This window comes from Hesperophylax consimilis, chromosome 26 (assembly GCF_061612785.1).
Source record: "Hesperophylax consimilis isolate HC1 chromosome 26, BYU_Hcon_1.0, whole genome shotgun sequence".
NCBI classification, from domain to species: Eukaryota; Metazoa; Arthropoda; class Insecta; order Trichoptera; family Limnephilidae; genus Hesperophylax; species Hesperophylax consimilis.
Window position 1 is genome coordinate 800,081 of NC_142861.1, and position 17,084 is coordinate 817,164.

General features: G+C 38.1%; 1 protein-coding gene across 1 annotated transcript; it reads right to left on the minus strand.

Annotated features, from left to right (window-relative positions):
• Positions 1–10,681: 10,681 nt before the first annotated feature.
• Positions 10,682–14,180, minus strand: LOC149410943 (uncharacterized). The gene is made up of 2 exons (XM_089647600.1): positions 13,973–14,180; positions 10,682–11,918 (listed from the first exon to the last, which is right to left on the minus strand). The coding sequence occupies exons 1-2, from the start codon at positions 14,178–14,180 to the stop codon at positions 11,305–11,307; spliced, it is 822 nt and encodes a 273-aa protein (XP_089503726.1). The 3' UTR covers positions 10,682–11,304.
• Positions 14,181–17,084: the final 2,904 nt, after the last annotated feature.

The window sequence follows — 17,084 nt, forward strand, 5'->3', positions numbered from 1 at the left end:
AGATTGAGCCGCCTCTTCTCCGCATAAGTTGAGACTATGCGCAGCACATGGCGAATATAATGCTAGTGGGTTATCAGCTAAGATTCTGCTCTGCACACCTTTGTATATCCCACTCATATTAGACGCATTGTCGTATCCTTGTCCCCTGCAGTTCTTAAGTAGAATATCGTGCTCTTTAAGTGTAGACTGTATTAAATCTGCGATTGCTTCTCCTGTCTTCTTACTGCAGTCGACAAACTTGAAAAACCTCTCGTTAATTTTGTGAACGTTTTCTTCTCCTTCAAGGTAACGAGTAACATATCGGAAAATAAACACGGTTTGTTCAATATGTGCCGAGTCAGGAGTTGAGTCAACTATGACAGAGAAGTATTTTGCCTCATTGATTTCCTTTACAATTGTCTGGACAACTTTGTTTGCACAGCTCAAAATAAACTCATTTTGAATTTCCATTGAAAGGTAATGAACTTGGAGTCGTTTTTTTTCTGCCTGCGATTGTTGTACTTTTGTCAAATGATCGTGCAAAATAGTAATGGTAATCGTAGTGGGCGATGAGCTCTAATATTCCTAGAAAGTTTCCATTTCTAGGGTCACCAACCAAGAGTATTTATCTCCACTATATCCCTCAGGGCATGCCAATACAGATCTCATTGCCAATGGCAACTTACTAAATAAACGGCATGGAAAGCAATACAAAGCATTTTTAATTTCACTCCAAGCCAACCAATCTCTTTTTACTTGTTCCCCATTCTTTAATGTGCAATATAAAGCTGAGGGAGGGAAATAGTTCCCATCAAAGTCAGTAGGAAAACAGATTGGGAATTTAAAAAATGTGCCATTGAGAATAGCTTCATTCACATCTTGTATTTGAAAATTCAAATTTTCGTTTACGCCAATATCATACAATAGAGGCGAAGGCTTGTCGTTGTCAGGGTTTTGTGAGATATTCAGTTCAAAGTCATCTACATCAGATTTATCAATAATTAAATTTTCATGGCAAGAAGATGGGAGAGTTTCGTCTGAAACACAACTGAGTATGTTATCAGGCTCCAGCTGGGCGTTAGAATTTGTAAACGATTGGCTTGTGCTAGAACTAGAACAGGAAGAACTTTTAATAAAAAACTATCACATGTTTTCTGACCTTTTCTTGACAACGTTTCTCGTTTCTCCATCTCCTTTCTTTTCAAGGCCCCTGACTTGTGCTGATAGCGATAGCTCATTATTAGTGTTATATGCATGAGTCGCTTCGTTCTTCACTTAAAACTTCACAATGACACAACGCCACAACGATCACTTTACTTCAAACAGTTCAAACGAAACACTACTTAACCTGACTAAACCATAAAACCATACCAAACTCAGCGCGCAGCGATTCCGCTATGACTGTCGCCGACGGATTGCCGACGCGACGGTCTGCCGATCGGGTCGGTAGGGCCCGGGGGTGAGTATGAGCGGGGGCGCGGCGGGCGGCTGCATCGCCCCTCCCACAGCGGGCCGGCCGGCATGGCGTGCTTGTAGCTTGAGCTGTGAGTGGCACGCTCTGAGAGCGTGTTCACACACATGCGTGGGATGACGTAATTCAGCATATCGCTCGCATATATTCCAATTTGGAATGTACGGCGAACGTTATGCCGAAATACGCTATCCCTCGCATATTATAGCTGTGTGCTGTGTGTGAACACGCTCTGACAGTTGGGCCTACGGAGCGTGCGGGCCTGGGCGCCCGGCCCACTTCCGTTCCTAGTGTCATTGGCATTTTTTAGTAAAATATCCGGGCCCCGTCCCGGGCCCCCCTTAGGCCCGGGCCCCAAGTTTCGGACTTGGCTAACGTGCCCTCTCGGCGGCCCTGTGGGGAGGCGGCACTTCATCTGCACTAGACCCAATCATAAAGGCTCAGAAAACAATTTTAAAAATAATTCTAAGGCTACCTATAATTACAGACTCCAATCTAATTTTTAATATTATGAATGTGTTTGATGTTCGGCAGCTATATGCAAAAACTATCCTAACTCATCTATACTCAAATATACATAATTACTACGTAAAAAGTTCAAATACACGATGTACACGAAGCAAAAACAAAATCTGACTACAAATTCCGATAACACATACTACGTTTGGTCAACGAAACTTTAAATACTTTGCGACAAGACTCTACAACATTCTTCCAGACAATATAAAGCACTGTGATTCACAATTTTTTTTTAAAGATAATGTAAAAATGGATTAAAAATAAGAATAGGACCTTTACCTGTGCATTCACCCAAATTCGCAGTTATTGAAGTCACCACATTACCACCACATTATTGAGCGAATACTTCTTTACAAATATAGGTATGTTCAATGGTATTAGGAACTAACACGAAAAATTCTGCCTCAACACAGGCTAGCCTAGTGAGGCGGTGTTTGAGAAACCTCAACTGTACTTTTATTTTCTTTTTACCTTCAAAAAATTCTGCCTCAACACAGGCTAGCCTAGTGAGGCGGTATTTGAGAAACCTCAACTGTACTTTTATTTTCTTTTTACCTTCACAATATTATGTTTGTATTAATAGTTCTTCATTTTTGTTAATTTGATAACCTTAAATATTGACGGCCGGTATAGTCCAGTGGTAACGCATTGGACTGCCATTCCGAAGGTCGCGGGTTCGAACCCGGCGTGCGCAAATAAATTTTATTTGAATAATTTGTGTTATTTCACAATTAATTAATTAAAATAATATATAGTATATTTGCGGCACGTTCCAGAGTGGAAGATACTACTTACCAGTATCGCCCTGGTGTAAGACCACCATTCAGAATTGAAACGTTGCTCCAAATGGCTTTAGCCGTGTTTAGTGACTAGATCTGAATAGCCAGGTACTTCCCCACCTTCCTCTTTCCCTTCCCCACTTACCTTCAGCCTCACAACATCCCCCAATTGGGGATGCCATAGTCTCACTGGCTCCAGACGGGAGCAGTTGGGACTCTTGTGAGGTATTCACTATAAAAAAAAAAAAAAAAAAAAAAAATAAAAGTTACAAATCAATGTACACCATAATATGTATGTATAGTTTTTTTTTAACATTATTTCTGGCTTTCACCCTTCAAGGGCCATCATTTAAAATTATTGAGAAATGAAAGGTGAATTTAAATATTAATTTTATTTAAATAGGCAAATTTCAAAATTATAATGAAAATCGGAGTGGAGTTCAGACTTAGAAGAGATGAGATGTTGAATGGAGGGGAGGAAATTTTAGATAAGGCTTGATAGAAGAGAGGATATTTGTTTAGAGAGGGACAACCAAAAAATATGTGATCTAAAGTTCCCACTTCTAGACCACAGAATGTACAATCTGGGGAGTCAAGGACGTGAATTTTAAAAAGATGGGAAGGAACGGAACAATGTCCGATCCTCATTCGAATGAGTGAAGAAATTTCTTTTTTGGAAAAATGAGGGAATTGCTGAAACCACGGTTTTGATGGAATAGTCCTTTGTATTGAGGCATAGCAGGCTCCCTTGGATTGGCTAGCAATGTGCCAATACTCTGCCCAAACATTGTGGGATCTATCTTTGATGATGGAAAAAATGTCAGATAGGGGAATGTGGTTTACGAGGGTAACAACAGGGTTGGACGCTCCTTGTTTTGCCAAGGCATCCGCAATATCATTACCCATGATACCAACATGTCCAGGAATCCAAATCAGAGTTACAGTTTTACCAGAGCTTTGAATGGAGGCTATCATCTCTCGAATAAGGCATACAAAGTGATCATCAGGATGAAGAAGAGGACTGGATTTAAGTTTTTGGAGGGAACTGAGAGAGTCAGAGAGAATGAGGGAGTGTTCAAAATTATTTTTGATTATATATTTGAGAGATTCTATTATTGCAATGCACTCGGCTGAAAATATTGAAAATTGATTTGAAATTGAATGAAATATTCTGTCATTAGAATTATTGTGGTAAACGTTAATACCTATACCACATTTAGGAGAGTCGGGAGATTTGGATCCATCAGTAAATAAAAGAGAAAAGTTGGACCATTTAGATAAAATAATGTCATTGAACATGTTATTGACAGTTCGGGCCGGGAGATTGGAATGACTTTTAAGGATTCCGATCCCTTCTAATATTGTTGGGGATAGGATGACGTGACTATATTTTAATTTGTATAAGGGAAGTAGATCATTTTGGATAATGTGAAGCTCTGAGAGAGACTTAAAATTTTTACAGATGTCAGGAAGAGGTTTAGTTGAAGCTCTGATTGTAGATGAATGGGTTGAGTCAATGAACAACGAGACGCTGGGGATAACCTGATGACATTTAGAATTTAAACATTTAAGAACAAATTTGGATTGCAACAATAACATTTGGCTGTCATCAGTTGTTTTGTTTTGCTCTATCTAAAATTATTTTTTTTCCATTCTATTTTGTTTTCTGGCCAAAAAAAAAGTGTAGTGTGTTGTGCCTTGAGGGTTCTTCTCCCTTCTGATCTTCCAGGAGTCACTTTTCGCTGCTGATTTCCAGATATTTATAAACTTTTTTACTCCTGTCATTTTTCATACTATTATTGTAGTTGTTTACTGTTGTGAATAATGGAGGGAGATTTCCCTCCTGGACCCCCTACAAAGCCCCCAGATCCCTCTCCGGGGGTCCGACGGGGAAAATGTAGAAATTTCTGACAGTGATTCTGTCATTTTGACTTCTACCAAAAAAAGGAAATTTACTCCTTCTTCCCCAATAAAACTTGACTCGCCTTCGACTTCACAGTCCCCACCAGCACTTTCTCAACTTCCTCCAACAAACTTTTATTCTCCTCATTCCCGTGGCCCATTCATAGTATACGCCCAAAAAACTGAGCAAGGAAAAACCATCCACCCTCTTGAATTTGGCAAATTCCTATCAAATAGCAAGAATCTTTCAATCAAGCCTGGAGGTGTAAAAGCCGAGGGTCGCTTCCGAATCTCCGTCGAATTCCTCTCAGGGTCAGCTGCCAACAGTTTCATCAAAAATATCTTCATTTCATCTAATTCAAAGTTCAAGGCATATATCCCTACTTTCAATGTCACTCGCATGGGCTTGGTCAGAGGTATCTCGACCGATCTGTCCATCGAAGAAATTCTGTCTTCACTTTCAACCCCCCAACACATTGGCAATCCCATAAAAGCCAGGAGGCTAAATTACAAGGACTCCTCTGAGGGTATAATTTCTTGGAAGCCCTCCCAATCTGTCGTTATCACCTTTGAAGGTCAATCTCTTCCCTCCCATATATATTTATTCTTCAACTCATTACCAGTTGAAATGTATACTTATCCCACCACTCAATGTTTCAACTGCTGCCGTTTTGGTCATACCAAAGCTGCATGCAGATCTCAACCCAGATGTTTTAAATGTGGAGAAAACCACGCAGCTGACCAATGTCCTTCTTCATCCTCACCTAAATGTTGCCCCCTTCTATTATTGTTGGGGATAGGGTGACGTGACTATATTTTAATTTGTATAAGGGAAGTAGATCATTTTGGATAATGTGAAGCTCTGAGAGAGACTTAAAATTTTTACAGATGTCAGGAAGAGGTTTAGTTGAAGCTCTGATTGTAGATGAATGAGTTGAGTGAATGAACAACGAGACGCTGGGGATAACCTGATGACATTTAGAATTTAAACATTTAAGAACAAATTTGTCAGCAAATAGTTGACGCCTTAAATAAAGAGGAGGATCAGAACATTCTACTTGAAGGGAATTGATGGGTGACGATTGCATCGCTCCAGTTATTATTCGCAAAGATTTAGATTGAATTTTGTCTAATTTATCAAGTAGAGTTTTGAGGCAGTACTAAAAAGTGGGCAGGCATAGTCAAGATGGCTTCGAATAAGTGCGTTGTAAAGCAACTTAATGCAAGTAGGGTGAGCACCCCACCAAACGCCAGATAATGATCTGATGATATTTAAATTTTTTTCGCATTTAGTAACTAAATTATTAATATGGGAAGACCATTTAAGTTTCCTATCAAATGTTACTCCCAAAAATTTTACTTCAGAAGCGTTGGAGATTGGAGAATTTTTAAATACAATTTGAACGGGGGGGGGGGGGGGGGGTTTATGGCGGTTTGAGAAGGTGACACACTGAGTCTTTTGGATTGAAAGTTCAAGACCATTTAACGTGAGCCATGTGCAAAGGGCATTCATGGCTTCGTTAAGATATTTGACGGCGAGAGGGATGATTTTGGATGATAAGAAGAAAGCTATATCATCTGCGAACTCAATAACTTTTAATTGTGGGGGAATAGTGACATGCATATCGTATGTGTATATATTATACAGTAAGGGGGACAATACATCGCCTTGTGGTAAACCCTTCCAAATAGACCTACTATGAGGAGAAATATCTGGAAGTTCAATGAAAATATTTTCTATCTAGAAATAGATTAATAATAGATTGGACAAACATGGGGGGGAACGCCAAGGCCTAGAAGTTTTTTTTTCAGGATTGGGATGGAAACATTGTCAAAGGCGCCTTCTATATCTATAAAGACGGCAAGACAAACTTCCTGTTTAGAAATAGATAAATTAATATCAGTGCTGATGATGGCAAGTTTATTCTGAGTGGATTTTTTTTCCTAAATCCAAATTGAGATGGAGAGAGAAGCTGTTTACTCTCGACAAAAAATTCTAATCGGTTTTTAATTAATTTTTCATAAAGCTTACTGAGGGTGGATGAAAGAGCGATTGGCCTGTAGTTGGATCCAGAATTTGGTGATTTGTTTGTTTTTAAAATAGGGATAATTATTTGAGAACACCAGTCATCAGGCATTATACCAGTCTGGAAGATTTTATTTAAGATGCTTAAGAAGTGGTTTAGAACATTATTATTACTATTTTTGATTATGCTGTAAGGTATACCGTCTCTGCCTGGAGATGAGTCCTTGACTGTTGATAAACAATTTTTTAGCTCAATTAAGGTGAATGGAGAGTCTAGCCAATGATTAGACACAGGAGTATTATAGATGGGCGTTATTTCATCTAAGTAAGGTACAGAAGGGGGGGCAATTTTGTCCAAGAATTCATCTATCCATTTAGAATGAGACGCTCGAGGAGATGGCGAACTGAAGGAGGATCGAAATCTTCGGATCATAGACCAAACTTCCGAAATCGGAGTGTTCGGAGATACTGAACTGCAGAAGTTGTACCACCCGTATCTTTTTTTTTGACCTCAATACCCTTTTGGCATTGGATTCAGCGTTTTTGTATTTAAGATAGTTCTCCATAGTCATATTGTAACGATAGGAAAGAGATTTAGTTTTCCGAATTCTTACTACTTTGGAACATTCCTCATCCCACCAGGGAGTTGGAGGGAGTTTTTTGAGAGATTTAGTTTTAGGGGGAGGATTTGATTTATTTATTGCAGTTATGAGCATTGATTTGAAGTTATTATAGTCATCTTTGACGGAAAATATATCGGTAGCGGGTAAATTTAGTAGGAACTTGTCCATATGAGAGTTAAATTCATCCCATTTGGTGTGTTTCGTTTTAATCTTTGTCGAAATATGAGACTTGTCTGATTGGAAAGAAGTTTGATAAGTAATGGTGATCGGGAAATGATCACTGGAGCAAGGGTCGGGGGACACCACCCATGAGGAGAGAGAAGCCAGACTAGTTGAGCATATCGAGAGATCCACTGCACTGGGGTTTGTGCTGGGGCGTGAGATCCTAGTAGGAGATCCGTCATTCAAAAGGAAAAGGTTGGATTGATCTAGGAAATCCATCACACTTCGACCATCTCGGTCGGAGAAAGCAGAACCCCAGATGGGGGAATGGGCATTAAAATCGCCTAATATAAAGAAAGGAGGGCTTAGTTGACTTACAATTTGCAGCCAAATTTGTTTATTGAAATGGGCTGTTGGGGGAAGATAGACTGAAATAAAGGAAGTGTCCTTTATTTTAGCTGCAACCATTTGGAAGTCAGCATTGGGGGGTTTGATATTATTTATTGTGGAAAATGATATGGATTTTTTAATAAAAAGGGCAGCACCGCCGCCCGTACCTTCCGGGCGGTCGTCGCGGAGACAGGAATACCCTCCCACATTAAAGAGGGTGGATGTAGTAAACCAAGTCTCCGAGATAGCAGCCAAAGAAATAAAGTTGAAATTTAATAGGTCAAGGAGATCAGATTTGTTAGAAATAGCACTTCGGCTATTCCACTGAAGTATTCTGACATCCTGAAGAGTTATTTTGAATAAATGATTTTAATGTGGAAATAATAGTAGCAGCGTTGGACGGTAGATTAGTTTGAGAAGATATAAGGTCAGTTAGAAGCATAATAAGAGTTTGGATAAATGAAGAATTGTCTTGGGAGAGTTTTTCAGAAAGTTTAAGAGAGTTCATTGAGGGATTATAATTATTTGCACACCCATTTGTGGCATTTGAAAGAGATGAACCATTGGAATTTAAGAGCAGTGAGTTGTGTTGTTGCTGATCGTATCTAGGAGCCGGTTTAGAGATAGCGTTTTTGTATGTGAATTTAGTTGAACGAGAAGAAGTTGTTGTAGAGGAGGGAAGAGGGTTGGATGAGGAGTTGCTGGATAAAGCCTCAGCAAATGATTTTTTGACAGGCGGGAATAGTTTAGAAGCCTGCAGAAAAGACAAGTTCTGAGAGGCCATAGAAATTTTAATATTTTTTTGGCGAGATTGTTCTGGGCAAGAAGTGTTGATAGCTGTATCTGAGCCTGAGCAGTTTAAACATTTAGGTGAGGAGGATGAAAGACATTGGTCAGCTGCGTGGTTTTCTCCACATTTAAAACATCTGTGTTGAGATCTGCATGCAGCTTTGGTATGACCAAAACGGCAGCAATTGAAACATTGAGTGGTGGGATAAGTATACATTTCAACTGGTAATGAGTTGAAGAATAAATATATATGGGAGGGAAGAGATTGACCTTCAAAGGTGATAACGACAGATTGGGAGGGCTTCCAAGAAATTATACCCTCAGAGGAGTCCTAGTAATTTAGCCTCCTGGCTTTTATGGGATTGCCAATGTGTTGGGGGGTTGAAAGTGAAGACAGAATTTCTGCGATGGACAGATCGGTCGAGATACCTCTGACCAGGCCCATGCGAGTTTTTATTTTTATTTTTTATTATTGATCAGGAGGGAGAAGAAACCTCAAGGCACAACACACTACACTTTATTTTTGCCAGAAAGCAATAAAGAATGGTATAAAATTATTTTTAGATAGAGCAAAACAAAACAACTGATGACAGCCAAATGTTATTGTTGCAATCGACCCTGAGAAAGTGTTGCATTACCGTATGACCGTATGTATAGTTGTAATCTGTAAACTTTCCTAAATAAAGATATTATTATTATTATAATATCACGCATATTTCTTAACCCAAAACCTTTCCGTTTTAGAGTTATTGCTACTTCAGATAACGTAACTTAGGGCCTGTAGATATATCAGTATTTTTTAGTGATGACAACCGTTGGAGTATCTTAGGCTCCTAGAGAACAACTTGAAGGGCGTAAATATCTCTGTTGGCGAGAATAAATTAAGTCCACTCTGGCACACGCTTGATTATATTAGTGAATTTATTGACGATTTATAACAAAATATCTCTAATTCTTGATTGAATTGGATAATTATTTTAAAAATTGTTTTTTTTTAGTTCAATCTGAACCCAGAATTAATAATATTTATAGAGATATAAAAGTTATTAGAAGCAATGTGTTGAGGGTACACACCACAGACAAAGGAATGGCAGTATTTTTCATTTGAGTGAGTTTTTATATAATGTTTTGTTTTTGTTGTGAAATCTTTACTAAGGTGTATACAAAATAATTTATTCTATGTCTGAGTAGATTGTTGTTATTGTAAATAATTTTTTTATGCATTGTATATGTCTTATTCTCAGTGAATACAGCTTTTAGCTGAAAACTAGCGAGAGAGGATTTAAAAAAATTGAATCATATCACCGTAAAAACGTTTTCTACAAACATGTAATAATTATCAGCTCATTATCATGTCTTTTATTGGATATTTCTCCCCAACGTTTTAACAATTTGTAAAAACTCAGTCTGATAAATAAATAATACAAATATACGATTACTTTAAATTAAACATTTTGTTTTATTCATTTAATTTATTAACCACATAAAAGTACAGACAGTAATACATAGAAAATGGCTAAAGGTACGTATACATTTGCGAACAGAAACGCAAACCAAGCCAAGAATTACGGGAAAGGAACGAAACAACTGCAAGCGGCGTTTCGTGTCATTTGCGGTTGCTTCGTTCCTTTCCCATAAGTGGAGGTTCAGTTCGGCAGTTCGACTCGCGTATGTATATGTAGCATTAGATAGCAACTATTACCAAAAGAAAGTAACACGAAAGACAATTTACGATAGGAAGGTACATCTCGGGGTATGTACTTAAGAAAGAAAAGGATTGCCCCGATTTTTCCGTTGAAAATTGAACAAGGGGTACTTGCAATTATAAAGTATACAATTACAAGTATTAACTTTAAATACGTATACATGATTAGTTTTAATTAAACATTTTGTTTTATTCACTGAGGCGTATGTGTGGTAAAACCATGTATGGTCAATAGTTACTATCTTAGCCATTTTCTTTGTGTATACTTCATAATTGCAAGTACCCCTTGTCCCCAACGAGATAAAGGTAAATTATTAATTTTTTGTTGGACATTATATTGGTATAAACCTGTTATGTTAATTACAATAGTGTATGAATAATTATTTTAAATCTAACGTTATGAGAAAATTACTTTAGAATATATGTGTTTAGAAGATTGTAGTTGAGAAATTAATATTGAGTGGAGGGAGGCAATTTTAGATGAGGCTTGGTTAAAAATAAGTTAATCATTAAAAAATATAAATAATGCTGTTTTAAAATATATATCATCACTCAAGTGTCTGTATTGAGATGTTCCTAGAAATAGACAGTTCAAAGATTGTATGCTAGTATTATCTTCGCCGTCATATAAGTTGCAGCAGACAAAGTCAAACACGCACCGATTTTGAAATGGTAGGCGCTTTTCATATTTGTTCAATGCGCATATCCAATCATAGTTATTTCCACATGTTAGAGGACATATCAACATAGTAACAGCCTCTTCAGTTGGTCTTATAGTTGCAGTAGATACAGTGACTTATTCAGCCACAGTTGTTGGAGTAGGTAGATTGGTAGTGCTTACGGTCTCTGTTGCCAAATCAGTTGTAGTTGGACTTGTAGTTGTGAAAGATACAGTGACTTATTCAGTTACATTGGTTGAAGTAGGTGGATAAGTAGTGCTTACGGCCTCTGTTACCATATCAGTTATAATTGAACTTAAGAGTTGTTGTAGATACTTTATCAGCCTTCTCTTTATCAGCCTTCTCTTTATCAGCCTTCTCTTTATCAGCCTTCTCTTTATCAGCCTTCTCTTTATCCGCCTTCTCGTTATCCGCCTTCTCTTTTTCCGCCTTCTCTTTATCAGCCTTCTCTTTATCCGCCTTTTCTTTATCCGCCTTCTCTTTATCCGCCTTCGCTTTATCCGCCTTCTCTTTATCCGCCTTCTCCTTATCCGCCTTTGCTTTATCCGCCTTCTCTTTATCCGCCTTCTCTTTATCCGCCTTCTCTTTATCCGCCTTCTCTTTATCCGCCTTCTCTTTATCAGCCATCTCTTTATCCGCCTTCTCTTTATCCGCCTTCTCTTTATCCGCCTTCGCTTTATCCGCCTTCTCTTTATCTGCCTTCTCTTTATCTGCCTTTGCTTTATCCGCCTTCTCTTTATCCGCGTTCTCTTTATCCGCCTTCTCTTTATCCGCCGTCTCTTTATCCGCCGTCTCTTTATCCGCCTTCTCTTTATCCGCCTTTTCTTTTTCCGCCTTCTCATTTATCTGGCGTGACCAACACCCCTCAACCAAAATGGTGACAAGCAATATTCCTTAAAGAAAATATATGGGAAACGTGATTATAACGCATAAAGAATTAGGTTTATTAGGACGGGTAGTTTCACAAAATTTGAACAACTCATCAAATTTAAAAGTTAATTTTCACGATCTGTGTAGGTTCTATTCAAGTTATGTTCCTATATTATTATTGGCCAGTTGTTTCAAAAAACTGGAATAATGACAAAACTTGAATAGAACCTTCACAGCATTTGAAAATCAACATTGAAATTTGATGAATTGTTCAAAATCTGTGTAAAAACCCGCCCTTGGAACTTAAAATGTTTTCAACATTTGTGTGAGGTTCAAATAACGTACATGTATTGTCGACATGTACAGTAAAATGGTAATTTTTAACAAATATAAATAGTTTTGTGAAATTTATTTAATTTTTTGATGCTTCTTTTCCGGAATAAGTTTTAAGCTTTTTCCCGAAGCTCATAGTATACACTCATATGTATATATTTATTTAAATCTGTTTAACGCCCAGAGCGCTATTACATTATGCTGTACATATTTGACCTGAGTAATAATATTTTATATACTAAGAAGAAATTATTAAAATAAAAAATTGAAAAAAAATTCAAGAATTAAAAATACGAGATACAATTTTTTAAATACAGTAATCAAAAAAGTTTATAGAAAAACAATAAAAGTGTATAATATCCGTAATAAATATTTGGATGTAATTTGGATTAAAAACTTTATCTCTAAATAAAATGGAAGCAGTTGGGACTGTCCTGCGGTATTCACATAAAAAAAAACATTTATATATAACCATAATGTATAAATTTGTATTTTACTTGAAATAGTACGATACCTAAATAAATTCATTAAAATCGTTTGTTTAACGTGTATCTTCCAATGTATATATTTTTAGAGTATTTAATAAGAACAGATAATTTATATATTCTAGCGAAATATTTAATTTAAAATTAATATATTTATTTAAATTAAATAAAAATGTTATTATAGTAAATGTTGTAAGGGGGTAACAAACCACAGAGTTGTGTTCAGCTTCGCTCCTCTAGCGATACATAAATGACTTTTGGAAGTTTTTGGTTCTATACAGGGTGTCCGGGGGTAAAGTGCAGTAACTTCGTGGGGGGATTCTACATGATCGTAGGAGTAAAAAAGATAAATAACTTTTTCCGAAATTCCAATTTTTTCTTTTTCATACAAAAAGACATACCTGCTAAAAAGCCATAGTGTAGGTGCAAACTTACCCGATAAATTCGCAAGTGTGAACGTGGCAACGTTGCATATTGTGAGTGGCGCGTATCCATGGAAACCGATATTGTGAGTGGCGCGTATCCACGGAAACCGCATGTGAATTGTAAACAATAACAACACAGAGTTCGCCGTATGTTTTGATATTTTACCAAATTCAAAAAGAGAACTGCACTAAAATCACGTTACACTTTTTATTATAAAAAATATTAATAACTCATTGAACACTTAACTAATTTCATCGCTTTTTACTAATTTAAAATATTTTCAAAATGTCCACCTTCTGCTTGTAGGCAAGTATGTAAACGTACAGTAATATTATTTATAATTCGTACATTGTGGCGTATTTCATCTGCGGCTTCGTGAATACGTAACCGGAGATCTTCGACGTTATTTACTTCTTTGGCGTAAACTTTATCCTTCATCGCACCCCAAAAGAAAAAATCTAACGGTGTCAAGTCTGGAGAACGCGCCGGCCATGGCGAAGTACTCCCTCGTCCAATCCAACGATCTGGGAATTGTTCGTCTAGGTAGCGACGAACGGCAAGTCCGAAATGTGGTGGAGTTCCATCCTGTTGAAACCACATTTCACGTCTTCTATTTAAATCAACTTCTTCCAAAAGAACGGGAAGGTCATTCTTCAAGAAATCCAGGTAATTTATTGAATTAAGCCTAGGTGGCAACACATGCGGTCCTATAATTTGATTGTTAATAATTCCAGCCCAAACGTTAACGGAGAATTGAACTTGATGGTGCAACTGCCTTACGGAGCGTGGGTTTTCTTCCGCCCATTCATGCAAGTTATGCAGGCTTATCACACCAGTTCTGTTGAACTGGGCCTCGTCCGTCCAAAGGATGTTCCCAATGAAGTTCGGGTTATTAAGTTTCTTACGAAGTAGCCACTGACAATATGCAATCCTTGATACGGGGTCACGTTCCAGAAGGCCTTGCACGCACCGATAATGGAACGGGTGCATTCCGTACGTCTTGAAGAGATCCCAGATAGAACTCTTAGGAACACCAGTCATTGCGGAAATTCTACGAAGCGACAATGTAGGATCATTTACAATTGTAGCCATGATGAAGTCTTCGTCCGCTATTGGTAAATTAATAGCATTGTTGTTTCGGGGTCTTCGGCCAATTCCTTGTTCGCGAATAAGTGCATGCGTTTGAACAAAAACACGAGCGTTGGGCACATTACGATTCGGAAAACGACGTGCATATTCCCGGCGCGCCGCTTCGGAATTTCCACCATGTAGTCCATAAAAATAATGAATATCTGCCCGTTCTTCGTTGGTAAAGCGAGGCATTGTCACAATAATTCAATATTAAAATTACGCACAAAAGAAACACATTTTTAACAGTTAGGTTACTCTTAAACTAAATAAAACTCGATGTTTAAGGAAAACACGCACCGAATAAAGATGTACTTTTTAGTAAGACTTAAACACTAGATAAAGACACTAAATTAACAAGTTTTTATTTAAATGAGACTTTTAACACTAGATAAATTAAATTTTCAAAGTTGTTTACTCCGCGCGTCAAATTATGTGAGACATTACATTCAAAGCACAGACGTTTGCTTACTGAATTACAATAGCGGGGGGTGCAGGAAGGGGCGCGGGATGTAGATTTGGCAACGACGAAAAAAATAATGCCGTCTAGGCACGTCGGAGAAATTTTTCGTTATTAGCTTAAAAGTACATCTAAAAGTTGGAATTTCAGAAAAAGTTATTTATCTTTTTTACTCCTACGATCACGTAGAATCACCTCCTGAAGTTACTGCACTTTACCACCGGACACCCTGTATATACAAAATATTTTAAAAATTCCCTGTGAAGCGTGGAAAGCAACTTTATCGAAAGCTATGTAAATGAGGTTTAAAAGTCAAAAACCTTACCAAATCCAAGTGTGAAAATATTCATTTTGCTGCTTCGGCTCCCTGTTCTGTTGAGACCGTACTTTGGCGAGTTTAAGCTTCAATTGAAAATAATCGTTGTCAACCTCACTTAAGTATCATTCTGTAAAGCTGATAAGTACGTTCTTATTGTTAATTGCCGTGTAGGGGAGAGAGAGGCACATTTGGACATTTTTTGTATTTAACCATTCTAATTTATTATCTAGTTCGATACAACAGCACTTTCAAAGCTTGTTAGCTAGGTTCAATCTTCGTTTATTGAAATATAATAAATGTATCGAACATGAAAATATGATTTTATTGCATTTAATATTATAATATTTGCACAGTTGAAAAATGCATCAATATAATCGGTTACTAGGCGATTCGAGCCGGAAAAAAATGAATATTGAACACCTGACGCTGACTCATACAAATACTGCGTGTGGAACGGTAAACAAGTTGTTTTGATGATATTGATGTCACAAAAACGCTTGTAGGAGAAATTATAAATAGCCAGTTAAAACAAAATATTCGGGGATTCAAGAATTACCACGAGTGGACGGAACACCTCCAGTTACAACGCGATCTGTTATGACTTAAAATTATAAATTCCTGAGTGTCAACTGAAATCTGTAGTCGCTTCTGTTCCTCCATCACGGCACAATCATTTTAAAGATTACAACTATGTGCAACGAGCTGTTTACTGCCGGCACTCTATCAGCTGAGCCAGACGCATCTGTCATCATTACAATAATGGGGCGTCTCCATGTGCCGGCCCTAATAATAAAATGACCATGCCGCCGCTGAATTCCTGCGACTGAACCAGCCACAAATGCTGACAACCTAAAGGCTGATAAATACCTGCTGGCTACCGACTGAACTAGCCAGTGCCGCTGATCACCTAGAGGCTGGCCAATTTCTCCTGGCTACCGACTGAATTAGCCACTGATGCTGACAACCTAGAGGTCGGCCAATTCTTCCTGGCTATCAACTGAATTAGCCATTGATGCTGAAAACCTAGAGGCTGGCCAATTATTCCTGGCTACTGACTGAATTAGCCATTGATGCTGACAACCTAGAGGCCGGCCAATTCTTCCTGGCTATCAACTGAATTAGCCATTGATGCTGAAAACCTAGAGGCTGGCCAATTCTTCCTGGCAACTGGCTGAATTAGCCATTGATGCTGACAACCTAGAGGCCAGCCAATTCTTCCTGGCTATCAACTGAATTAGCCATTGATGCTGACAACCTAGAGGCTGGCCAATTCTTCCTGGCTACCGACTGAATTAGCCATTGATGCTGACAGCCTAGAGGCTGGCAAATTCTTCCTGGCTACCGACTGAATTAGCCATTGATGCTGACAACCTAGAGGCCGGCTAATTCTTCCTGACTACCAAATGAATTAGCCATTGATGATGAAAATCTAGAGGCCGGCCAATCCTTCCCGGCTACCGACTGAACCAGTACTGATGCTAACAACCTAGAGGCTGGCAATTTTTCCTGGCTACCGACTGAATTAGCCATAGATGCTGACAACCTAGAGGCTGGCCGATTCCTGCTGGCTACCGACTGAATCAGCCAATTTCAAGGAAACCTCACAAACTGCCTTTTTTCAAGGCAACCTCACGCAAACACTGCCAGGTCCATGCATCTTGTCAGGTGGATGGAGGATACCTACCGATCCCTAGCACAGGCGCTCGCGCCACTAACCTGCCTTTCTCAAGGCAACCAATTTTTCCTAACGGAGAAAAAAACTAGACCTTTAAGTCTGTAATGGCCAGGTAATATTTTAAACGCTCTTGTGAGATGAATGACGTCGTTCTATTTATAAAAGGTAGAAGTAGAGTTAAGTTTAGTAAAAGTTAAGTGGCAAATAAGATCTAGTAAATGAAAAAAAACAGATTAGCTATTTAACGAGTATGCAGCAAACACCTCCGGTCTCCCCATATCGCTCCAATAATAATAAGTAGTTGTTATACAAATTACACACAGTTTCCAATACGCAATATTATTATTAAAATAATTGTTTTGA

Bases quoted from the DNA above. Each gene is read 5' to 3' on its own strand.
- LOC149410943 (XM_089647600.1), bottom strand. From the start codon at position 14,180: ATGACTGGTGTTCCTAAGAGTTCTATCTGGGATCTCTTCAAGACGTAC. The intron at 11,919-13,972 runs GTGTGATAAGCC...ATTTTCTTTAAG, and splicing joins GGCCCAGTTCAACAGAACTG to GAATATTGCTTGTCACCATT.